The sequence below is a fragment of the Xylona heveae genome, assembly GCF_001619985.1.
Source record: "Xylona heveae TC161 unplaced genomic scaffold L228scaffold_3, whole genome shotgun sequence".
In the NCBI taxonomy this organism is placed as follows: Eukaryota; Fungi; Ascomycota; class Xylonomycetes; order Xylonales; family Xylonaceae; genus Xylona; species Xylona heveae.
In genome coordinates this window covers 2641916-2666896 of record NW_017264195.1, presented here as the reverse complement: position 1 = coordinate 2666896, position 24981 = coordinate 2641916, and the positions used below count along the sequence as shown (strand labels likewise).

At 49.4% G+C, this 24981-nt stretch overlaps 8 protein-coding genes across 8 annotated transcripts; 4 read left to right on the top strand and 4 right to left on the bottom strand.

The window, feature by feature from the left end:
* Positions 1-1297: 1297 nt before the first annotated feature.
* On the bottom strand, positions 1298-2054 carry L228DRAFT_245812 (meiotic nuclear division protein-like protein 1). Its single transcript, XM_018332256.1, has 2 exons — positions 2015-2054; positions 1298-1953 (listed from the first exon to the last, which is right to left on the bottom strand). The coding sequence occupies exons 1-2, from the start codon at positions 2015-2017 to the stop codon at positions 1303-1305; spliced, it is 654 nt and encodes a 217-aa protein (XP_018190350.1). The 5' UTR covers positions 2018-2054; the 3' UTR covers positions 1298-1302.
* Positions 2055-3629: 1575 nt separating this feature from the next.
* L228DRAFT_237684 (hypothetical protein) lies at positions 3630-4259 on the top strand (the record flags this gene model as incomplete). Its single annotated transcript, XM_018330959.1, has 1 exon — positions 3630-4259. The coding sequence occupies one exon, from the start codon at positions 3630-3632 to the stop codon at positions 4257-4259; it is 630 nt and encodes a 209-aa protein (XP_018190349.1).
* A 2221-nt stretch (positions 4260-6480) lies between these two features.
* On the top strand, positions 6481-7787 carry L228DRAFT_267099 (hypothetical protein; the record flags this gene model as incomplete). The annotated part of the gene is made up of 2 exons (XM_018334952.1): positions 6481-7252; positions 7324-7787. The coding sequence occupies 2 exons, from the start codon at positions 6481-6483 to the stop codon at positions 7785-7787; spliced, it is 1236 nt and encodes a 411-aa protein (XP_018190348.1).
* A 1149-nt stretch (positions 7788-8936) lies between these two features.
* On the bottom strand, positions 8937-11252 carry L228DRAFT_267098 (hypothetical protein; the record flags this gene model as incomplete). Its single annotated transcript, XM_018334951.1, has 3 exons — positions 8937-10934; positions 10990-11175; positions 11235-11252. 3 exons carry the CDS (start codon positions 11250-11252, stop codon positions 8937-8939), a joined length of 2202 nt encoding a protein of 733 aa, XP_018190347.1.
* Positions 11253-17033: 5781 nt separating this feature from the next.
* On the top strand, positions 17034-19497 carry L228DRAFT_245806 (hypothetical protein). The gene has a single exon (XM_018332255.1). The coding sequence runs from the start codon at positions 17321-17323 to the stop codon at positions 19100-19102; it is 1782 nt and encodes a 593-aa protein (XP_018190346.1). The 5' UTR covers positions 17034-17320; the 3' UTR covers positions 19103-19497.
* A 589-nt stretch (positions 19498-20086) lies between these two features.
* Positions 20087-21453, bottom strand: L228DRAFT_259955 (hypothetical protein). The gene is made up of 2 exons (XM_018334214.1): positions 20703-21453; positions 20087-20624 (listed from the first exon to the last, which is right to left on the bottom strand). Exons 1-2 carry the CDS (start codon positions 21170-21172, stop codon positions 20252-20254), a joined length of 843 nt encoding a protein of 280 aa, XP_018190345.1. The 5' UTR covers positions 21173-21453; the 3' UTR covers positions 20087-20251.
* Positions 21454-21929: 476 nt separating this feature from the next.
* Positions 21930-23269, top strand: L228DRAFT_209320 (autophagy protein 5; the record flags this gene model as incomplete). Its single annotated transcript, XM_018329805.1, has 5 exons — positions 21930-22052; positions 22184-22555; positions 22610-22697; positions 22769-23014; positions 23076-23269. The coding sequence occupies 5 exons, from the start codon at positions 21930-21932 to the stop codon at positions 23267-23269; spliced, it is 1023 nt and encodes a 340-aa protein (XP_018190344.1).
* A 224-nt stretch (positions 23270-23493) lies between these two features.
* L228DRAFT_267094 (WD40 repeat-like protein) lies at positions 23494-24969 on the bottom strand (the record flags this gene model as incomplete). The annotated part of the gene is made up of 1 exon (XM_018334950.1): positions 23494-24969. One exon carries the CDS (start codon positions 24967-24969, stop codon positions 23494-23496), a length of 1476 nt encoding a protein of 491 aa, XP_018190343.1.
* Between the last annotated feature and the right edge of the window lie 12 nt (positions 24970-24981).

Here is a 24981-nt window from a genome sequence, read left to right as displayed (position 1 = left end):
TTGGGCGATCATTAGTCGCAAGGGACAATGATCATCGATCATGACACAATTTGGCATACCTAGGTCAGAATATAGAACGTCGATCGATTCCGCGAGGTAGGAGCGCCCGGGATGCGGTCTTCGACCCTTATTCCCGTGTAGAGATGCAGCGAGCGGCGTTCTATCCTGTCGTGGGACCAAGCGGGGAATTTTCGACCTGCGTGTCCGTCCGACGCAGTACCGTTCCGGCGACGAGTCTTCGGTATGGCGGCCCAAACAATATTGTCGAGATGCTGCAGTCTGGCCGAGGGGATGTGCGAGCGTAGATGGAAGTAAAGATTCGCCCGTAAGGCAGGACCCAAAAGTAACGCGTAGAGAATATATATTTAGGATAAGCTTTGACGGAGTTGTCTCCCGCCCTTTCGACCGGTTGTTTCGCAGTTGGATGATTACGCTGTCGATGGATCGGATCCTCTGGTCATAGCTTGGGCGCAGTTGATGTGGGGCAGAGGGCCTCAGTCATCGACGACCGGGGGGGAAATTCTTCGTAATAGATTCGGTGGATGAGCCAATTAAGTGGATCTCGGCGTGCCGAAAGAACATGCAGAGAAGTATCAGATGGGCGCTGAGGACAGTGAGAGAAACACCATAAGGGAGAATCGCGCCAAGTGCTTTCTGCTAGGACGAAATCACCGATGAATGATGATGATGTCCTGACTGTTATGTCGTTCTCTGATGACCTTGTGCTTGCTCTGACTCAAGGGCATGCATGCGCGACTCCTTGTAAGGAATTTGGCGGGGCGAAGAGCACTAGGAAAATACCACGCGACACTGAATGGTGCACATACCAGTGCAAGGGAAAGGGGAAATGCTTGGAATGTTCTCGTGGGACGGTTGGCAGCAGTAGCCTGATCTTCCTCCACAAGTTGAGTTCATAGTTACTCATTTTAGTCCCCGAAGGAGCCAAGAGATTTCATGGAACGGTAACGTGGCGCTGCCGACAAGCTTTGCCAAGCATCCAGTTGACTCCGTCGATCCTGATGCCAAGAGATTTGTCCAAGTGCAATTGCTCCTCTCCCACAACTCTAGTTATATTTTACTTTTATTGTCTTTCCGAGAGACACCAGCTGATCAGGTAGATGAGTGGAGGCAACTCATCGGTACAAGACCTTTTTCACCTTGGGCGTTCCATCGTCAGGGTCTTCCTTTGATATGATATCATTGTATCGTTGACAATTTGATTGACATGCCATAAGCTACTAACTCATGTGACCCATGCATATGCAAGCAGAATGTGCAAAGAGCAGAATCGTTGACTCGCGCTTATAACTCTTCAAATCCTTCCTCTTCATCGTAGCTTTCGCCATAGAGTTCTCGTCGAAGCACATCCAATCCTTCGCGATCACCAGGGCAGAGCTCAGCATAATACCCTTCCAGAATATAGATATTGTTCGTCCATCTTTGTGCTCCTTCCCTCACAGTGTCGATTTCCTTCTGCTTCATTAGTATCTCAGCAGGATCACAGTCGCGGAAATTTCGTAGCTCCTGCCGAAGATTTTCAACTTCATGCTGAAGGATTCCGTGGATGGAAACTGCGTCCAACCCTTGGCTACCATCAGACGCAGTCATTTCGTTCCGTCTCGCCTCTTGAGCACCTGTCACTTGCATTTGCAAGTCGTCTGTACTCGCCAGGAGCTTATCTCGATCTGATTTGAGTTTCGTAAGGGTTCGCTCATGGATTCTCCTCTCCTCACTCGGGAAACTCCAATACCAATTTCCACTGCCGATTTTCTCAACGCAGATCTTTCCCTCGTCGGATAAAGCCTGAAGATAATCCTTGACTTGCATGCCGTTGATCGATGCCACTTGCGGTAGCATCTTTTCCAGATCTCTGATGTTGTGAGCGGTGCCAGATTTTTGCAACCATGAGTGAATCAGTGTTTGCTTTGCAAGCGGTGGAAGCGACTTTGGAGCCTGTTCAAAAGAGAAAGGTGAACTGTCAGCATGATCATCTCTATCTGCGTTGGTCACAGACCATGCTTCAAAAGCGGGTCGCTCGTTGTTTCGAAAGTAGTCTATTGCTAGAGCGTCAACCCTCTGCCTCGAAAGCGCTTCCATGAATCTAATCACATCTTAATTCGTCTACAGAGGCATCACTATACTTGAAAGCGCCCGATGAGAATGCCGTAAAACTAAAACGTCTTTATTGATAATTTTGAATGTCACGAAGGTTGTGGAAATCTTTCGGATTCACAGGAATGTGGCTCTAACAATGCTACTATACCGCGGCAGGAGCCGCCATACTACGATCAAACGCCCACACGGGCATTTACAGTATCAACATGAAGCGCATATTCAAATCTAAATGTCAAAGGGGATGTGCGTTCAACTTTCTCGGCATTTACAAATATACGAAGTGTTTACGATTACGGGCGAGAAACACCAAAGCGAGTGCTTGTGACTTGCTAACTGCTTCAAGGTGACAACTTGAAGGGACTTCAGACGGTTTTGGTTTGATCAATTGAATATTTTTACGCAGGGTGAGCCGCGCGGCGATTTGAGGGTTGAATAGCGGCCTAGGTCCATGCCTCACTCGCATATTTTGTCGTGGAAACAACCCACTGTCGCGAAACCACTGGATTATGGAGCAGATGCTCGCCGTTACAGAAGCGCGTGCAGGTCTCAGAAGTATCTGGGGCTATTCGAACAATGCTTCTGTACTTTGATGCTGCTTAAAAAAAGTCTTCTAAACGCCGGAGAAGAGGAGCTCGAAATCACTTGCGAAGTGATGGCGGCTAGACGCGATTGTGGGGATGATAAAAGGCAGGTAAAGGTGCCTTTGAACGGGTTAAACAACATCACCACCGTCAAGATTTATTTGCACTACCTAAGGCGACCACAAAGTCTAACTCGGACAATTCTGTCCAAGAGATCAACCTCAACTTGTTTAACCTTGAGGTGAAGACCGAATCTTTTCCATTTTATTGGCCACCTCAACCTGTAACATCTGGCCGCTCGCACTCAGCACACAGAACTCACTCGAGAGAGAATCGTGAACATCAAGGCTGAGGCCCACCCTGTTCCCTCGTGGCTAAGTTTAACCAGCATCGGCGCCGCTGGCACCAATCAGTCCTTCACATCGGTACTGCGGTTGGCACTACTGCAACTGGCCAGCGACAAGGCACGAATCACTGCGCCTCTTCGCTACCATCAATTGTTGGCTGTCTTCCCCCACTGCGTCAGTGAAAGGGCGCCAACACCCTCACTATTTTGCGGGCGCTACACCTCCTCAGAACGGCATCGGCGGCACCTGAACCTTTTCCCATCACTGTCTTTGTGCTGCTCTGAGGCCCCCGCAAGGTGTGCTGACCGTGCCCGTCCTGCACTTGCGTCTGAGTCGGCTCCTGCAAGTACACATAACTTACGCGCCCACATCTTTCTTCACACGTTGGCTACAATTAAGGTATGCCTAGCTATATTACGCATCCAGCAATATATACCACTCCTCCCCCTCACTCGGCCTCCTCCCACCTCCCTTGTGATCTTTGCTCTGCTCACTCGAACTTGTAGGCATTGTTTCGCGGTTTACTCTATCCGAGTCATTCATTTGACATTTCGGTCATTTGCTCCTGGAGGAACCCATCCAAGCCATGCCTTCCAACAAGCCAGTGCTCCATGCACTCAAAACTCCCGTGTCTGCCACTCTTCCATCCGAGTTGCCAAGAAGCCCTTTGCCGGGCATATCAGATCTCATCAAGCAAGAAGATGGAGTAAAGACGCCCATCACTCCTCCGATTGCTTATATCGACTTTCTCAAAGCTCTATCGCCCACTGTCACCAGTCCGGCCACCAGCGAAAAGTTTGGCGACCGGTTTGGTGACAAGTCGGAGAAATCAACGCCTGTCAGTCAGCCTTCGAGCGCGGGCAGCACTTGCTCATGCAACTGTGAGAATCATCGATCACCTAATATCGTGATTCCACCTTCTCCCTTTGGACGTCCTCACTCTGCCAAAACGCCCACTCACCTGCGGCGCCTTCGAATCCCCCCGTCTCCGCTTTATTCTCCTGGAATTGAGTCTCCTCTCAGCGCCAGCTCCATTGCCTTCAGTGCACGCTCTCCTCAAGAATGGGATTTTGAGGCCAAAGGCCGATACTTTGATGCTCCTCGCAGTGCTTCCGGTCGGCCCGTCAGTGTCCGCCAAGTCGTCACGCGTACCATCACTTACACACGAACGCCGCTCGAGCCTGCGCCCAAGGGCAAGCGCCGAAAAGTCGAATGAGCTTTCAAGAATCAGTCTTAATTTATCCGATTGACGAATTTTCTCGGTCAAGTCTTCGGCTTTTTCTGCCCGCTTCTTCGCGACACACGACTCTCATTTGAGCTTCCCAAAACCTAGGATGGCATGCACTACGGTTGTCCATCCTCTTCATCGCCTGCATCGCTCAAAATTTCTATGCATCCACAACTACTCTATCCGGATGAGCGTACGATCTTTTCTTCTCTCATGATTTGGAGCCAGGGGTTTCGCGTCAAGGTGCCATTTGGGGGGACACTTTTTTGGGATTTTGGATTTAATAATGGGTCCGGTTGGATCGAGGTTAGGAGGATTTGTTATTGCATTCTGCGGAAGGGAGCTGGGAAAGGAGAGTCTCAAAGAAGCAACATGCGACCATGGGCGTCTAGGCGAACTAGCTATATCAATAATTTGATTTAACTCAACATTTTCCAAATACATCTTCATCACCTTGTGGTTCTTCTTCATCGCTGGCGATGCTTTCCTCCAATAATATGTCCCGCTGATGTAGAATGTGCACGAAACAGATCAAACTTGGAGCAATGCTGCTGGCCGAGTCTGAGCAAGTCGAACCAGTGCGTGCACTAGGCAGCAAACTGCCTTGCAACATATTTTCAGCGCTCTCCAATCTCTACGCTAAGGCAGCACGATGCTTCAGAGACTGCAGGTTGGAGGGGCAGAGGTTGTTGCATGTTGATGGGGTAGAATGGACGTTCTGAGGTTATCGCATGTGATTGGCGTGAATGATACACGGGCGCTTAGTAGCGTGAGGGACGGGCCGGGGGATGGAGCAGAGGGATTGGACGACCAGGATAGATGATGCCTTTAGCTAACGGTAGTTCATTGGCCGCCAGGGATATATGGGCGGTTAAACCACAATCATACCCAACTTAAGACTCTAAAAATAAAGTGACAGCGCTGGTCAGTGGGCGTTCATTCTCACACCGATGATCGATCATTTGCAAAGACACGTTGGTGGTAAGAACGAAGAGAGAAGTCGCTCCTTGATCTTCATCATATATCTTGATAGACCAGCGGCAGTATACCACTGTAGATCACCAGCAATAGTTGAGCATGTAGAGTGAGGGAATCTGATTGTGCTCCCCCGTTGTCTGATACAGTACCTCGTCACGCTCTCGTGGGCTCATGCATGGTCCTTTGGGGTCTGCTCTGCATCTCATTCGCTCTTTACGCTCTGTATCCTTGTGCTTCCTGCATGAACAAACACGTCTCTGTCGCTATTTATATCTTACCACGCAGGAGTTCGCGTCGTCGGTACGGAGGTGGAAACCACACAAGTAGACCATCTCGAGACCACAATGCTTGTCATAAGAAACGACCGATGCCCTGTTGTTGCCCAGGTCTGAACGAGAGATTGCATTCCTATTTTATATATATATTATTGAGGCAGTGCAAATTAATACATGAGGAAGACAATGAAAAAGACTTAAAGAGTGCGGAGTTGCTCTTCCGTCCCTGTAGATTGAATGATTGTCCCACACCAAGAGCGTTCCGTGGAAGAGTACCCAAATGAGCTGCTATCATTCAATACGATACAATGGCCCCGGGAAATGAGTCCATTATGGCCTTTCAGAATGTACTCGCGACTTTTGCCAAGCTGGTTCTTCACAGTGAGCCGTCTGCGGCGAATCCCACGACTGCAGCTTTGGGTCGAGGTCTAGACGTGGAGGTGCCACGAAAGGATTAGGGTCCCGGTCAACAATCAATTCTATCATGTTTCGTCCCTTATTTGGCTCTATTCGATCCACATGTTGAGGCTCAATCCCCCAAATTCGTACTTTGTGCATTGCCTAGCTAACTGGAAATTACGTGGAAACGTAGAGTGGGGGGAAAATCCGTGGAAAACAGCAGATGATCGCTAATGAGGTCCTTCCATGTCAACACCACGCCGACGAACCAATTTCCTCGACGCGCACCACTCCATACCTGAGCATTTCGACTGACTTTGCAATACGTTCCTCTCGCGTGATTTTGCAAACTTTCTGCACTTGCTGCACTCGCTGAACTCATTGTGTTTTACCTCGCCAATGCGAACCCCTCCTTTCTCCCGAATTTGGGGACGTTGCTGACTCTTTGTCTCGGAGTGTTTCCCCTCTTTTCCCCGCTCAACCCTTTCCCCCGCGCCGTTCTGCCTGTCTCAGTGATAATATACTGGTGATTGTTTGACCTTCTTCTGATGCAGAATATGGATGCACCGCTCCCCGCACGTTTCGAACCGGATGCTGCTTCGGTCGGATGTGACGATAACGGAACTACTCCGCCGCCTTTAGACCCCTTTACGGCTCTTGCTCGCTATGAAATCGAAGCTGGCCGCGGTAATGAGGGCACAAAAGTGCTCATGGTAGAGTGGGAGGACGTTCGAAAAGGAGGAGAACCTCGTCGAGATTGGCATGTGTCATGGCCAGGCAAGAGAACCGTGCTTCCTGCAGAGGAACAATCTGATTCTACATACCGTCTCTACTTTTTAATTCCCCCTGGGGACCCTATTCCCCCAACGGTTACAGTTTCGCATGTGTCTTCGTCCAACACTGAGTCCAAGGACAATGATACGAGCGGGGCGGACCAGGACACGATACGCATAAACCCTTTGCCCGCGATTTTCCCGCCGCAGCTGGGTCTTTCTGTGCAAACATCGGGGCGAAAAGGTGTATACCATACAATATGGGCAAAGAAGCGCCTGTCTGTCCTTCAAAGGGAGATTGATCATGAAATGCAGGCGAACATCGAGGGTGTGGCATTGGAAATGGCGATGCAAGAAAAGGACTGGATTGAGAAAACGTTTGGAATTTCCTCCCGGCCATTGAGCATCGCCATTCCCAATCCTGGACTCGGCAACCGTCCTTTGACACCTCTGAGCCCAGGCAGTCCCCGATCACCTGGGGGAAGCCGTTTGTCGGAGATGCTGAGAGGCTTGAAGATCGGTACGACCGAGGAGGAGCTCAGTACAAGGCGCCAAGGTAATTACCATCTATCTATTGCATTAGCTTTCGGTTTGGTATACTAAATCATACTTTGTTCACGACTTTAGCCAACCACGGTTCCTCTTCACTCAAGCTGGAAACACCGCTGGAGGCCGACGCTCACGATGATCCATCAAACGAGTCCCATCCGTTTTCACCAGAGGCGGCCGATGTCGCCATTTCCTCTTTCAGCACGTTTCATGGAACCGATGCACCTAGACCTCAAACTCATAATAATGGGCCACTCAAAAGGTTTGTCGCCCAGTCGCCACCTCTGTCGGTCCAGCAACAGCAACGGCAAAACAACGGTCTTGCTTCACTGGATGCAGCCATCCTCCCATCTGAACCTTTTCTCCCTCCGCCACCGCCACCACCACCATCAGCAGCATTGGGCGGCATGAATCGGCTGCAAGAAGAAGAGGACGACCTTTTCGCCAAGCCTCTGAGTCCGCGGAGTCCTGATATGCCCAAAAGTCCATTTTCTTTTGCCACTGCAGACACATTTGCCTACATCAAAGGAGCAAAGTCTTGAACATTGCATTCCATACACCCCTTCTTGTGTCTCATTTGTCCAACTATACCATGACTACATATGTCTCATCACGACTTGACGATATCCTGCTCCTTTCCTCTCCTCTTTTCTCGTCTTATTTCTCATACTGCCTATATATTTCGTTTGCACTCAATTCTCATGTCCATAACCCTAGAAATTCATCGATTGTGACGTTACTGGTGACTTTGCATGGCTACAGGGCCACCGGAGTACAATTTTTTCCTCTTTTATTTCCCCCCTCCCCCCCGCCCTTTTTTTTTCTTCCTTTCTTTTCCTCTCTATCATAAATATTCGTCACGATGCTTGGTGTATGTATAAACTAGACCAGAAATGAAAACAACCAGTCTGAGCTGCTGCAGAAATTATCGGAAGCTACTAGTCTCAGGCCATTCCTTGACGCGAGCAAGACCAAGTCGGGTTGATATTCGAAATGACACCTCCAGCCTTCACTCTAGTATATCTATCATGCAAAATTGTGGAATTTGCATTAACATAGTACGAATTGTAATTTTTACTTTGATCTGATACGAAAAGCACTCGTGAATGTAAATGGTTTTAAATATGGTCATCAATCGTCGTTATATTTAATTCTAAACTACCTACTTTGCTCCCCATTTAGACTATACCTATTTGGCCAATTTGCTCCTTCTTGCTAACTTGCCTGCTTGCTACCTACTGCCGTGCGGGATATCTGAGATAAGAGATTTCAATGGGAAAAGAATGAGGCTACCGGCGCCTCGAAAGAAAAATAAAATAAAATGGAGGGGGGGCGGGAAATGAATTGGAGGAGACAGAATGCAAGGGGATGGAGGGAGCGTCGGGAGACGGTGCTATAAATGCGAGAACGGAAAGAGAATGGATGGGTAGATATGAGAATAATAAATGAAAGCAAAACATTGTGATGCTGGGTGGGAAAACTGATCAATGCGACGCCCGGGGATGGAGAGAGGGTGGGTATAGTTGATGAAGATTTGACGATGAAAGGTAAGAATTAAGGCAGAAAGAGAAATAAAAAAAAAAGAGTCGTAATAGAGCGGTGATTTGACAAATTGTGATGCAAAAGTACTCTGTCGTTATGATTGGAAAATGGAGAAAGAGGAGAAAAAGAAAAAGAATAAATAAAGCACACTAGATCTTGTTTCCATTGACGTTAACTTCGTAACCGTCACCCTTTTGCTTGAGGGCTTTGGCAAGCATGAGTTCGCGCATCCAGTCGATCCGCTCCTCTCGCGACTTGACTGCAAAATGATGCGTCTTGCCTAGAGCGGCGGCCCGCACGCCCTTCTTGTCGATCGATGGGATGAGCTGAAAGGCAAAGGCACTAATGTCTGCGTCCTTCTTCTTTCCAGAACCCGAAAGCTTGAGCGACTTGAGCGCCGCGCCGAGCTTGTTGGACGCCAGAGACGAGCAGGCAATGGCGTAGTCGTCCACGTCAATGTACTCGAGAGCGTCAATGGTTTGCTCGTCCTTGTGCATGGCCAGCTTGGTGCCCTCGAGCTTGTAGTGATTCTCTTGCCACTCGTGGCGGAGGAACTTGGTCTTGCGCTTCTTCATCCATCCGGCATGGCTAATGCTGCTGTTATAACTATGATGGGCGTGCGCTGGCATCTCCTCTGGCTGATCAACGGGGCTGAGCACATTCTCCTTGATCCGCTCCAGCGCAAAGCTTGGCCGGCGATTCTCGCTGCGAGATGATGCTCGGGACGAATTGTCACGTTCCCGGTTGCCAAATTGCATGTTTGGAGGCACCGATTGAGAAATGTCCCGAGCGATTGGGCCAATTGGGACTGCAGTCACCGGGACATCCATCTCGGAGAATGGTGTGCCATGGCGATCAGAAGGAACAATGGTGCGGAGCGGCGAGTAACTGTTTGTAGGATAGTGATATGGCCTCTGAGGAGAGGTGCTTGCTGATCTTGTGAGAGGTATTGACAATTTGGGGAGACTTCGGAGATACTCATGCGCGCCAGGAGTATTCTCTGGCGGGTGCAATGGTGGGAACAGTTCGAGAGGAGGAGTAGAAGGCTCCTCTGGTGGTGGAGGGGCATTGATGTGCTGAAAGTTCAGGAATTGCTTGACATTTTCCTGCGGGTCGCGAGTTTCAATCACGCGCAGCCGCTCCTCTTGGAGACGGAATTGCGGATATTGACTGGGACCGAGCACATCTGACGAGGCCACCACTGACGGCACGACGTCGGAAGTCGGTCGAAAACTCGTTTCTATGCTGGCAGGAGTGGGCGGTTCATGAGCTAGGACAAAGCGTCCGTCCTTGTCCGAGCTTAGAGGAACAGCTTCGCCAATGCGTGCCAGCTGGCGCTGCTGTTTTCTCCATTTGGAGCAATTCTCACCCTTTGAACACTTGTGAGGCCTAGGCAAAATTTGCTCAATTGCAACTATGGAAACAGACTCGGCTGGAGAGATTATATCGTCGATTTCTGACTGTCGCGGCTTTCGCATTCGCCGGCGAGCTGAAGCTGGCGAGACTGGATGCTCCATGTCTTCATGTGGAGGGCATGTCTGTGATCGAAGAGGCTGCGGTGAGCCTCTACTACTTGAAGAAGTTGCAGGGCGTTCGATGTCAGTTGCAGCAACCACATTGGGAGCGGGGCCAGCGTTGCCACGAAGATGATGAATCTCGTTCCACAAGCGGTGGCGCTTTCCAAAGGACTGAATGTCTAGCTCCTTGAGGTCCTCAAACTGAAGGTCAACCAAGATGGCGCCCGAGATGTCGTTTCGCTCAAACTTGTCAACGACAGATTCCTCAAAACCCAAGCCATACATCCAAGACGCCACTTGTTGCGGTGTCCACCTCCGAACTTCTACAGGCTCAAGCTGGGCGACGGCTCTTGGGAGAGAGCTGAACCGGGGAGATACGGCCGATTGAGGGGACCGGGTAGGCTCCGGCTTTTGTGATGCTTCTTGTAAGTTCACAATGGGTGACAAGGACATGGACATATCCAGGTATTCTTTTGGCGCAGTCTGTGAGAATCGGAACAGATGTGGCCCTTTCGGACCTTCCACCGGCTTCGACTCAACTGCAGGAAATCCATAACTGTTGAAATGATTTGATTTTGGTGTCGTAACTTCGTCAAAGCTTGATACTGTCGTGTCACTCTTCTTGTCAAACTATAAATCAGGTCAGCGCTCGCACATGGAGTCATCTTTGTCCCTAAGTCCTTACAGATTCCATACTCCGTCTCGAGGATGTCATCTCTGTATCACTGAAGTCGTCTTCGAACTCAGTATCATATATTTCCGTAGCTTCGGATAACGGTCTAGGCGCCGGCGCATGAAGACCGAAAAATGGCTGCTTGAAACCTTTTTGGTACATTCCCAATCCATCCTGGAAGTCCAAAGCTGGCCCAGCCTGTTGAGGCGAATGTCAGCATATCCCGAATCATTAAATGCTATGCATGAGAGATTTACCATGATGATATCCGCCATCGCGAGATGGTCGTATGTGCCGTTCTATCAATTCAAACAAATCAAATGTAATTCTCTCTTAACCCTTTTTGTTTTTTCTCTTAATCTAATATTTAGAGACCGACAGTCACCGTAGAAAGTTGCAAGGAAAGAAATACACGGGAGCAAAAAGGAAATGAATGGGACTAGGGAGACACGACCCTTCGGGCGTGGGGTGCATCAATGTTCTTAAGTATAAGGTGATGATGCCTTCTCGGGCCGTCCGAGGGACGAAGCGCACAGGAGCCCGCATCACGCCCGAATGGTTTCGAGGGCGGCCGTGCTGTGACCGCCATATGCATGAGACGGTGATGAGGCTTCTGAGGCGCCCGACCCGGCGGTTGGTTCGCGTCCAGGTCTCGGTCGACAGGCGTCGACATGTAGCAATGGCTAGGAATCGTTCAGACGGGATTGCCTCGAGAAGCGTGTGCCGCCAGGTGCAGAAGGAATGTGCAGGTGGTCAAGCCCGTCAGCCAATCCCACGCGGGAAATTAGCAGTGATAATGAGGAGGTCAGCATGGATGCGACAAAGGCGTGGGAGCCCATTGGTCTGGTCAGGGCTGTGACTGCATTCTGAGGCCGGGGGGGATGGTGCGATACCTCGCGTTGGCGCCCATAGTGGCCTAGGACGATGATAGGCTGGACAGATGTATTGCTTCATTTTCTCTCTTGCCCAATTTGGCATCAAAGTGATCAGAAGGTCTTTTGTGAGCTAAGTTAAGCAAAAATGGCCTCAACGAGTAAGGCGACAGTATCCTGATGAATGGGCTCTGTGCTATAACGGCCGCGCAACGCCTCAGCTCATGTCATCACAACCTGTCTCTTTTGGCATCACATTATGGGTCTACTAGTAGCTACTCCGATATTTAGTACTTCTTTTGACTTTTTGGCACTGATCTTTTAGTGAGAGGGTCCGTCTCGATTAGCTTACGGTCCGACACGGGCGGGCCTTTCGGCTCGACGACGGGACGAGACGAGATGGCCCTCGTTGCTGTTTGTGCGTGCATGCCATCGTCTGTTCGACAAACCATTTTTTGACTTCTTTTCGTCGCCCTCGTGTCACACGCCGACTGAAGAGCAATTCGCTCCACGCTTCCACCATGCAAAGAGCTATCTTTTCCCCTCACTCATCTGCAAGCCCACATAGATGAATTGTCTCTTATGTGTTGCCCAAGTAGAATGCACGTATATTCTGTCGACCAAAGGTTGAACCCCAAGTGTTACAGGAGGAAAAAGTAAACTTTTCGTAACGTCCTGTCTGCCGTTGTCTCCCCAGTGTCTTAGGCAGAGTAGACGGTACGTTAGAGTACCCGAATCAGACAGTCACATCAAGTGTCAGGTTAAGACATCTTGTCGTAGCTCGACTCAGCAGTCGAGGTTCAAGACATCAAATCTACTTTTGACTGGACGAGCGTTGATCGACAGGGCCCTCCTGGTGGCTTGCTGTAATGTCGGTGCTCAATGTGCCATCTTCTGCAGATTTCCAATCAATTGCATTTCCATGATTCTGGAAGAGAATACGAAGATGAAGAGTTTTTTCGGCTTCTCAATCACATTTCCCAACCACCAACAGAAGAACTAAGACACAGCTGGAGGTGACTCAAGGTACTATTCGCAAAGTTTCTTCGCCGTGTAATTTGTCCGACGACACAGAAACAAATCGTCTCTTAATTTCTTCTTCAAGTGGCGCAGAATCTTGATCGCGAGATGAAGATGTGACAGGACAGGGACTGTAATCGTTCAACTTTGTTAGCTGAAGAATCCTAAATGTGGCATCTCATCAAGAAAGTAACCGTACAGTGAAGCATCTCAAGATACCTTGGTCGCCATGGGAGACTCCCATGGTGGGCCTCGCTAACTACTGAACCCCGCTCACACCACTCTTAACTTCGGCGTTGGCCGAACAATTGCTGTCTTTGGATGTTACCCAGATACAGTTCAGACAAGCATCATTATTGCAGAAGCTAGCGGGGGCCATAGATACGTACAGATGGATTTCGCCAAGGATAATCCCAATCAATACCAATGATGCACGTTCCACTTTGTGGTTTTTGCCGGCAGAGAGTGAGCAACAGACGTGCAGGGAATGGAGACTGTGGCCAGCACAAGCGACTCGGGGTGTTCGAGTAAACTGAAACGCTGTTGCGAACTCTCTGCTTGTAGGAGGCTTATCGATATAGCTGGCTAATGCTTCAGCCAAGTCAGACATGCAGAAACTTTTCTCAGGCATATTTGAGCAGCGGTCAATGAAAAAGGACCACGAGGGAAAGCCTCATTGCGCAAGGGATTCCTCTTGTCCACGGCCGTGGCTCGAATTGATCTTGCACGCCGAGCTACGTTGCTGGAGAAAGCCAATTTCACAAGCCATTGTATAACCTGAATGCCCGACCTCCGCCGATTTTGTGCTGTTGCAGGGTTTGATCAAAACGAAATAGTAAGCCATTTCTTGAGGCGAAGACTGATGCTGGACACTTGCATCGTTTCATGACTTAGCGTGCCATTCGTCAATGCCACGATTGTAGTAGTTTGTCCTACCAGTTCTTTGTGATACCTTGACCGTGGCTTCTATCATCTCGCTAATGATGTGATCGCCTTGGGAATCCGACCAAGCTAAAGCTCTAGGTAGCTTGAAGATGTTGCTCTTCTGGAGCGTGGGAGCTTCACTATCACAGTGCTTGTACGAGGGTAATTCATTAGAAGATTTGTTTTTTCATTGCGTCGCACATTGCGTACCCCCTTTCTCCAATTCTTTACAATTATTGAAGATCTATAACCTACTTTTCATCGACCAGAATGGTTATTCTTCTGTAAAAATTTGGTACAAGCTTTAGTGTAGAAATTATATCTGAGGTAGAGTGAGATCTTGTCTCTAGGTAGGCTTGTATGAGACCGACGCGGTATGTGTTGCACAGGTTTATCGGTCGCTAGCGCAACGCCCGCTCTCACCTGCTCTTTTTGGTCTTAGATCCTGTCAAAAAGGTTATGCTGGCAATCTTGCTATGGTTGATCAGCATCGCTCAAAAATTATGTGACATACGGCGGACCGGGCCGGGCCATTGGGGTGGTCTTATGTGATTATCGTAATATTTCCATTCTCCCCGATGACCCAAGCGAGATGTTGGCTTGTTTTCTCGTCTGCTTGAAGTACTGAGATAGCAAGCAATGTAAATGAGATTTGCCCAACAGAGTACGTCAGGCATTGCTGAAAGCCTGAATCAGGTATCAGTATCAGTACATGGAAGCACGAGATCATGAGAAAGAAGCTGCACTAGCGGAGCGTAAACTGATTCGACACCTCTGTACTGAATTGGATATGTCAGGTTACTTACCTTACTTACCTTACCTTAGCTAAGCTTATGATCCGGTTAACTAGAAGCAAACGACCTTGTGGAGCTGCGTTATCTGTTACACACGGGCAAGAGTCCAAATGAGGAAATTTGCCAAGCACAATATCAAAGTTAAATCGTCATTGATTATGATTGACGATGGTCATTTACCACTCCGTTGGGGCCGGCAACGCGGACAACATCCAGATGACGATAATGAGAGATCGGACCTCGTGACATGGTTTGAGGTAAAAATGGAAAAGAAAATCAAAGTTAAGCGCCCAGGAAGGGTAATTTTAGGGGTATTACTGTTATACTAATTGTCCCCAAATAGAAAAATTGCTCATAGTAAGGTTGGTGTCGGATGTGAGGGGGTTGGGTGCATGAGAACAGGCACATGGGTCCTCGAGGGGGAAAGGAAGCATGGGGCCACGGAGCAAGGAGGCAGGAAAAAAAGGTGTGACCACGCAGAAGAGTTGGAAATTTGCTGGGTTTAAGGATAATTAATTCTTGCTGTCCGAGTTAATTATGGATCAATTATTCCCGGCTAAGAAAAAAGGGATTAATGTGAGCAAATTCTAGTGGACTGAGGGACAAAAGAAAGTCCAATCTTGGTTAGGACGGTCGCTTAAGATGCGAGAGACATCACCATTTTCACTATTTTGTGGGTCCGGAACCCCGCACGACGCACTGTGCACATTGCAAGCCTCACCCACTTCACCCGTTGTTAGGCCAAAGGGTCCTGGCTCTCTTCGTCCCCGTTCCTGTCACCAGCATAAGTGTGTTGCACCGGGATGTTCTCTCATCCTTTTCTGGTATGGTTTACATGCCTTTCCCTGTCTGTCTTCTCGAATCAGAAGCCTCAATCTCCCGAGAAATCTTTCGTGGGAGATACAGTATGGTCAGGTCATCCCTGAAACTCGCATAAGTGACGCCAGTGACGGATCGCTGAGAACCAACCGAACCGCTTGTCCCGCACCCATGTGGGAGCTTGGCATGCACGATCCTAGCGTTATGGCACATCAGTCTCAACCTCATCTGTCCACTCTTCGTTCTACATTGCCACTTTGAGCGCCTCAAGGTTACTTTTTCTGCGGCCATGGCGGCCATTCATAATCTTTCAAGCATGTGTATCTCATGCTGTGCTCGTCAAGCTACTCCCAATTCTTCCATAGACCGGCCTCCCTCGCCTCTCGACCGTCTTGGATCTCGACGCCATCTGGCTTTTTGCGCGAATGGATGAAGTTTGCGATGATCACTATCGAGCTTAGCCAGCGAAGGAATAGGGCAACAATACTCGAATAAGACACTAAAGGCAATGCATCAGATGATCGCCTGTTCAATTTCCTGGCTCCGGCGAATGACTGTTGGTACTTGGACATACCATCCAGTTCCACCACCAACCATGTACCCACTTGGCATCTCTCAATGGCTGGGATCATATCTTCCCTTATTGGTGTCGGCATTTTTTTCTGCTCGGTCGAATTTGATGACAATGACTGAGAGAGTGGACGAGGTAGTGCGGCACGACGGCCTAGTAGCTACTCGTCATCTTGCGCTGGTCCCGTCCATAATTGAGGCTCTCGGTTCCGCATGGTTGGCAAGGTCATTCAAGCGACCAGTTCCTATGTATCGCACTCTACTTCCAGGATATGCTGGGAAAGTAGGTTTGCATGGGACCACGGGGCGGCGAGCAGCATGCAGAAGAGAATGGGGGGAAAGCTCGAATAGCGATCAGGACCTACCGGGGAATGGCCTGCGGTAAGGTCTGCAGGCCTGCTACACCCTACAAGTGGCCCAGTCTTTCTTTGGCAGCAAACGTTGCCGTCGAGGAGTGTGGGACAAGCAAGCACGGATGCTTTTTTTAAAATGGACTCGAACAGGCTGCAGCAGGGGTGCGACATGGACCGTGCAGCAATATGGAGCCGGCCTAACCTGCCGTGTTGGCGCAAAAATAGCTTCGACTCCATTGCTGAATGGCTGAATTGCCAAATTAGGGAATATATGTCCTGACAACATTTGCTTCTGTCCGCCTTGGAGGCCCATTGGTACTAGGATGTGCTCCCTGACTAGCGCATGGAGGCGTCGACTGTCTCGTGGATCTTGCATTCTGGCCGCCGCTCGGAAGGCGACCAGAAATAGAACCCCTGGTGGCTCTTCGGGTCGTTCCTCTTGCTAGAGCACTTCCTGACATATAAACTACCCGCCTCCAAATTTTGACGCCACGGAGAACTTGCGCAACGGCCGACTGTGTACATCGCTCACCTTCCTTTATTTCCTTTTTCCTGATTAGATTGCAAAGCCAGCTGGCTAGGCTTTTGTATCTTCAGATAATTAATCGCGATCCGGTCTCGGCCCAAGCCAGCTTCTCACGTCCTCTTGCTCCAGCCATCTCTGCTTTTTGCCTTGTTTTTCTGTTTTCAGAGCTAGACTCTAATACTTCATAATGGCGACAAAATCAACTGGTGTGACTTCTCGTCCTTCAACAGCAACCATGATCAACTCGAAGACCTCCACCCCCAAACCAACCAATAAGATGCATCGCCGTTCACGGACAGGTGAGTGGCCTTGATTAGCAACCTTTAGGTTATCAAGATAGTCCTCCTGACCATAACCTGTATAGGATGTTTTACTTGCCGTTTGCGACGAAAGAAGTGCGATGAGGGAAAGTCGGCATGCAAAGCATGCAAGCACTTGGGTCTTCGGTGCGAATACAAGCGGCCAATGTGGTGGAGCAACAATGAGCAGAGACGTCAACAGAAAGAGATCATCAAGAACATTATCAAGCGCACCAAGCAAACCGAAAAATCGACCCAAGTCGGCCCCCGTGGGCTTGAATCGCCCCCAGACCTCACCCACTCCCTGCCCGCATCGTCGGATACGTATTCAGATGCTATGTCCCGCACACGAGCAGTATCTCTGGATTCTCAGTTTTCTCTAGATTGCGAATTTGGTCAGGGAATGGGGATGGAACACTTTGATGGCTTTTCAGCGTCAATGCCTCCGCCTCTCTTCGCTCCTTACCACGGCTTTCCGCCCTACGAGGTTGACGTAAAAACGGAGAGGCAAATGTTTGTGAATGATATCCCGACTCGCCGCGATTCATCGGTATCGACGTTTAGTACCTTTCAACACCCAGCCGGCTCACTTCCGTTTCAGCCGCACTCAACTGGAGAGAACTGGGTGTGCGAAGACATATACGAGGCGCAACAAGATGCTTTCGCCGAGGAGCCAATTGACTTTAATTTCTTTGACTTCCCATACAGTCACTTGACCCCCACTCGGTCGTCGTTCATTGATATCGAGGATTGCGATCGCCCGTTGCTTGACCATTTTCTCGAAAATGTTTTGCGTCTGATCTTTCCGATCCTGGAGGTCAATCAGCATGGCTCTGCTCGTTCAAATGTCATTCTTCCCGCTCTGGAAGCAAACAAATGCTATCTACATTGTTGTCTCAGTGTGTCTGCTCTGCATCTCAAGGCGACTGAGCAAATGGAAGGCGAGAAAATTGACAATGATATTATGCGGCACCGCTACGCGACAATTTCCGAACTATGTGAGGCTTTGAGTCGTGATACAGACCATAGGCAAATTTTGGAGGCAACGCTAGGGATGATCTTCTTCCAGTGCTCTGTGGGCCGTCCAGACGACTGCCTTCCTGACATACCATGGCATCAACATTTCCAAGCCGCGTCAAATCTGATCTTGAAGCTCGATCTCCCTCGTATCCTGCTTGAACTGAGTTTCACGCACGCTCAGCCTCCGTTCAACATGACTTTGGCTGCCTGGATTGATATTCTAGGTGCCACCATGCTGGGCCGCGCTCCGATATTCGCAGACACTTATCGTGAAAAGCATATTAGTGCTTCTTCGACAGGTCTGTGCGAATTGATGGGATGCGAAGATCGGGTCATGTATCTCATTTCGGAAATTGCTTGCCTTGAGGGCTTGAAGCTCGGAAATATGATGGACGACGTGACGCTTTGTCAGCATATCTCTGCGCTCGCGGAACAAATTGGCATCAATGAGCCCGCACCTAACACAATAACTAGTCCATTCTCGGCCTCTGGTGCAATCAGGCCCAAGCAGCTCTCGAGAAACATGACTGCCATCTTTTGTCTCGCAGCCCGGATTTATCTCATCAGCCTGATACCAACGTTTGATCGCAATGCCAAGAGCACAACTGACTTGGTCACTCGCCTCACCGATTATCTGCAGTACATTCCATCTGGAGCAGAGGGTTTTGATCGGTCACTCGTCTGGCCTCTTCTGATCTGTGGCTCATTCTCGGTACCCAATTCGCCTTTCCGTGGCACATTTACAGATCGGGTTGAACGGCTAGGCGAGCATGCAGCGTTTGGAAGTTTTGGCCGCATGGTCCGACTAATTCAAGAAGTTTGGCGGCGTGGAGACGAGTCTGCGGCCGCGTCTCCCGAGAACGGAGCGCAGTGCGTCCACTGGCGGGACGTGATGCAGCAAAATGGATGGGACTACCTCTTGCTCTAGAGAGGTCAGTCGGATTCGAGGCTGGTTCACTCGGTTATCCGTTTCCCATGCTTTGAACTGACATCCTGGACTGTCGTTTAATTCTGTTTCTTAATAATGTGTTTCATTTCTTTTTTCTTTGGAATATTGTTATTTCAATTGCTGCTGGATCAGCAAAGGCGCCTTTTTTTTGTTTCGCATATGGGCTTTTTGGCGTTTTCTTGGCTCTTCTGAACTGCCGATCCATTCATCATCATTCTTGCTTTGACGTGTAGTGTGGCGAGGATTCTCCATTTTATTATTTTTTTTTTCCTTATCGCATCGTGGGGTCGCGTTTGATACCCGGTACCCTTTCCTTTCGTTACCTTGTCCCTCACTCACTCAAAAAGCATGGCCCTTTTTTCTTGTATGCAGAGACACGCAGAGACGAAGTAACGTGTTCCTCGCCTTCTTTTCCTCTTTTTCAGTCTAGTTGAAGTGGATAAGATACGGTTTGATTAGGTTTTCGCTAGCGACTAGCATCATTATTACGATCTTTGCTTCTTTTTGAGGTTATCTCAAGAAGAAGCTTAAATTCAATGTAAATATTCCCCTCGGTAATCGTGTCAGCTGGATTTGTCTTAGACTTGGACCAGAATAATCGTGATGATGATGATGATGGCTCTTAAAGCTAAAAAAGAATGCAGGTGACAATCTCCTAGAGGATTGATCGCCTCCTTTCAGTTGGCGTAGAATTAGTTGCCTCTACGTATGGCATTCTGATATATTTCACGGGCACGAAAACTTCAATACGTAGCCTCTTTTTAGATCCATTCACAATTGCTTTCCGCTTTGCCTAATTTTTGTTTTTATTTTTATTTTTATTTTGTTCCGCCGAACCTTTTATCTTGTAAAAAATATAAAAATAAAAAAGCGATATCATTGTTTCAAGGTATTTTAAACTCTTCATCTACAATGATTTGATAATACAAAGGTTATTGCTCAATATCTTTTAGAATTCAAGAGAGCGGATACATTGACAATTAATTGTTCTCGGGACCTCAAAATACCTAGCAACAATCGCCAAGTACTCCGATAGATAAACCAACGTAAAATAGACTACAGATTTTAACATTACAAAAGCACCGGGGTATTTAAGAACTCCGTCGCCCTGACCAAGGGTATCGATGGTTACGCTTCCCAAAGCAGTGCCGACATGGCATGTTTCAGCGCAGTGAGAAATTGCTCTTGAATCAGTTTTGATCCAGCATATCCGTCGAGATATTTTCCGGCTCCCCAGCCGACGGGCAGAACCAGTCTTCTCCTGCCGCGAGAGTCCACGACGACTACAGCGTCCAAGCCAATTTGTCCACCTCCGAGCGGATGCAAGAGGCCGAGTTTGAGCAGATGATGTTCCGGTGGACCACGAGCCCGAATCATGGGAATTGGCAGCATCGCCGACGAATCTTTGGCGGAATAGCCCGCCAGGTCGGATCGAGGTACATGGCTGATGCCTGCAAAATGCGAAAACGGCGCTATCCGGAGAAGCTCTGGCTGTGCGTGACTACAGACACTCAAATGCATTGTTAGCGATCAACGTCGCAAATGAACGGGCCGGCTATGAAGCTTTCGGGCTTCGTACCAAAGCAATTTATAGTGCACGTCTGTCGACCCAACAACACAAAGAATCAGCAGGCTCTTGCTGGTCCAGTGAGGAATCGGTGTCCCGAGTACATGTCTACAGTAGCTCCAATCGCCCTTGACATTTCTACCGTTAAAGACGAACTCGGCCTCGGCGTCATCCAGCGAGGATGGATCAAACGGAAGCGCTCGCTCAGCCGGTATGAGTCGGAGCGCTTCGGGACATTCGGGAGCCGTTTTGGAGCGTTTAAAAGCCGCTAGTCCGCGGCTTTGGACGAGGATGGAGGGCGTGGGTGATGATTCCAGTAAGGGCGACGAAGAATAAGATTCGGGCTCTGGGGATTCAGCAGCTCGCTTTCGAGGATTGACAGGTTGACAGGAACGACTATTATTCAAGTTCGGATTGTTGAAAGGAGAGAAAGCTGCGGCAGTGAATGGCACATCATGCATGCAAATGTCCATTACCTCCATGGCGTTTATATAGGAGACGTGTACCTTGATTAAGTGTCCGTCGTCATAAAGGATGGCTCAGATCATGGTTAGGGCCTGCCAAGTGGATATCGAGGGAACAGGGAGAATCCGCACCAGCAAATAGCAGATGTGGGACAAAGCAGAAGGTTAATGAGGGGAAGTTGTTAGAGCCGGGGAGTACGGTTCATTTGGAAAGGGGAGGAGGCATTATTAGAGTCTTAGTTAAGGATGGAGGGATGGGCTTTGGCCTGATGGAGAGTCGAGACTTTTGCCATCCCGTCAATCAGTCAGTTGTAGTTTAGTTTATCACTGTGGCAGGATTTTGTTGCCCGGGTGAAGATGCACTAATTCTTCACTAATTCTTTCACTAATGCAGCATAAAAATGCGGAGAAGCGAATCATTTAGCCGAACCGAATTCTGTAAGTTAGTACGAAGGTAGTGTTGTAGTCGAGATCACAATGATTTGATACTTTGATTCCATCCACGTGGTCTGTCATCCTGGAAGTTTACTCCGCAATCATCTGCATCTAATTCTTAGAATGTACATAAGATTGACAGTATTACATGACAAGGATATAGAGTCCAAATATTGACGCAAATCATCTATCATTTCTTGTTGCATTGGGATCATAATGATATGTCAGGTCACGTCATTTGGTCTCGGCAGGGTCCAGGGCTCTGTACCGTAGCGGTCGCGACCCCACGGCAAGTGAACGGAGACCCAAAAACCGATTGGTGGCTGTGGACAGCACCATCATGGCCAACTCCAAGCAGCACTTGCAACTGCTGCAAAAGACCATCTGGGACGGCTCATTACCATTAGAGATACGACTATCTTCCTCCGAATGTCGCACGTATGACGATTCAGAGCCATACTTTGTGAGTTCTTCCCCCGCTATCCTGTACATCGCTTTGACCTCCATCTCTCACGCTGGTCCCCCTTCTTCTACCCCTCAGCTGCAGCTATAACATCACGCCCACTCGAAACCCCCGGAAGCTGACCTGGGCAGGTACATTTTCCGCGACTTTCCTATTTGCCATTCCTATTACCAAGACTCCATGCCTTCTTCAGCACATCCCTGATCGACCCTGCGGTGCTTCCCCACGATGGGTGGTTCTCCTTTGAAAACGTGCCGTTGAAATGGCATTTCCCGCTTGGCCTCTTATATGACCTATTTTCTGGTGCCGAACCCGTGTCCAAAAGCTCGAAGCCGACCACACATATAACCGCTGCTGGGGATGACGCTGAAGAAACGGAGCAAATGAGCCCTCTTCCATGGCGGCTGGTGGTCCATTTCACGGAATGGCCAGACGACCAGCTCGTCCGGCTTGACCGTGACGGCAAGGTCCTCCACGACGCCTTTGTCAATGGTGTCAAAGAGGTGAATAAACTGCTCTAGAGGGTTACAGTGAATACCAAGGCTGATAACGGGCAGGCTGATTTCTTAAGAAATGGAACGGCAAAGGGTATCATGTCACTGTCAAAAGAAGACTCTACGAAACTCTGGCAAGCGGTCGAAGAGCGTGAGTGCAATATTCAACTTCTGAAATAATACGTATTGTCAATGGTTTTGACCTAATTCTGCTTCCGATAGACAACCTTGCCATATATAACAGCATCAACCAAAAGCTGCTCAACACGCCCGGCACAAGCCTCCGTAATATTCCACTTCGAATATATCTGCCATCCTCGGGGGATGCGCCTTCTACGGAGTCTACAACTGAGACTAAACCTGACGAAGCGCCTCTGCAGCGCTCGCTCCGTGTAGTCCAAGCTCCGATCGCCCCTATGATCTCTAATCGTAATCCTCTCTTGTCCAGTCATCTTCCCACTCGCTCCAGTCTTTTCTAGTCGCAAAAAAAAAAGCATTAAGCTTATGCCTTACTAAATCTTTACCATAGGCGAACCGCACACCATTGGTACCGCGCTCAATAGAATTCTACCCAGTCTCTTTCCCAGTCGCCGCACAGCCATTCTCGCACGACCTGTCTTGCACGGTGCTGTCCTGCCCCTCTCTGCTCCGTTGGAGGACATTATGCGAGCCGCAACCTATTCTGATGGTTGGATTCACTTGGCGGTGGTTATGATGAGTTGAGATCTACCATGACGACTTTATGACTGTACGAAGCATTATCGTTGTTCAGCCCATAGACTGACACAAGAATACAAGAGCACAAAATTACCGCATATGGGGTTATTGATGTGATAATCACTGACAAGGTATAATCGGGTATCACTACTCTACTATCTGCTCAAGTACCTTCGATCGCTCGTAATTCGTTCCAATAACGTCACTTACCATCCCAAGGATATATATGACTATGTAAACGTAACCTTTTGCCGCGTGAGATCGTGATAGATGTCCTCCAAAACCTGTCTCTTCCTCTTTCTCGTCTCATCTTCTTCATCATTAAGTTTTGCCTCTGCAGCCTCTTGCTCTTCGAGCTCCGCGTCCTCTCTTGTCCGCGGTCTCCAAGTCCGAATCAACCCATCCGAATGGGCCGAATACATTTCCACATCCCCCTGTCTCCACGCCAGCGCGGTCACACGATTCTGCAAATTACGTTGCGCAGCTTTCGTTGCAGCAGCGACCTGCGTCCCTGGGGCGCGTAACCGCTTCAGCAGCCGGCCTTCAAACAGATCAAACGCCAAAATCTCCCTCTCATTGGGATAAAACATGAGCGGCTTCCCCGGGGGAGTCATATACGTTGGGGCGAGAGCCGGCAAAATGGGAGCCAGGCGCGTATTTTTAATAATCGGACCAAAACTCGCCAGCGTGTTTGCGCTGGTCGCTGCATCCCAGACGCGGATCCGCTCATCGTGTCCCACAGTGATGATATAATTACCATCATCTGTCCACACGACGCCATTCGCCGCCCCATTATGCGCTTTTCCTTTCTCGCGGCGCCGTGCACCGGTCCCTAGGCCATCATACCCACATATACCGACTGAATCTTCCATGTCGAGCACACCCAGACAGCCCGCGCTGCGGCGCACGTCCCAGAGCCGGACCCCGCCGTCTGTCCCGCTGCTCGCGAGCACGTATTCGTCTCGCGGACTCCACGCGACGGAGAGCACAGCACCGTGGTGTCCCGCGAGCGAATGCGTACTTGCGCCGGATCGTAAGTCCACGAGTCGCACGGCGGGATGCTGAGTCGCGCACGCGACAAGGAGATGGTCCGCGATGGGCGAAAGCGCGTGGGAGTATATGACGGAGCCGAGGTCAAAGGAGGCAGATGGAGCCATGGTGATGCTGGATGAGATTTTGAGCGTGTGGTCGAAGGAACTGCTCAAGAAAGCGAGCGAATCGAATGGGTAGAAGCTCAGTTGCGTTATGCCGAATTTGTGCGTGGACGAGGACCGCTTGACTGCGCCGGCGGGTGTATGTAGAATACTGCGTTTCCCGCTGTCATTGTCATCGTTGGTATTGCCATTGGCATTTTCGGATGCTTGCTGTTCCAAGTCCCAGATGAAGATGGACGAATCTGCTCCTCCAGAAAGCATGTATTTGCCTTCGAACTTGTCGATTGTGAGAGCATTTACGCCGGCGTTATGTGCGTATATTTCTTGCACGGCATTGCCGTTATTGTTGGACTCATCTTCTTCCGTGCCCTGGCCTCCTGGAGCCAATGTCGATGCATTCTGAGACCTGTTAGTGGTGGAGGAAGTCGGCCGGCTTGAGAATCGTATGTGCGGAGCTGGTTGAAGTGCGTGAGCCAGTCGAGTGGTTTGTGCACGCTCAAATGCCTGCGGGCTCGTGACACCCAGGGCTCGGTTTAAGAGATAGGAATTCATACATCTAGTCGA

Excerpts from the sequence above, each read along its gene's own strand:
- L228DRAFT_245806 (XM_018332255.1), top strand. The coding sequence starts at position 17,321 with ATGTGGTGGAGCAACAATGAGCAGAGACGTCAACAGAAAGAGATCATC.
- L228DRAFT_259955 (XM_018334214.1), bottom strand. The coding sequence starts at position 21,172 with ATGGAGGTAATGGACATTTGCATGCATGATGTGCCATTCACTGCCGCA. Across the intron at positions 20,625-20,702 it reads GTGCACTATAAATTGCTTTG|TCACGCACAGCCAGAGCTTC; the intron begins GTACGAAGCCCG and ends GAGTGTCTGTAG.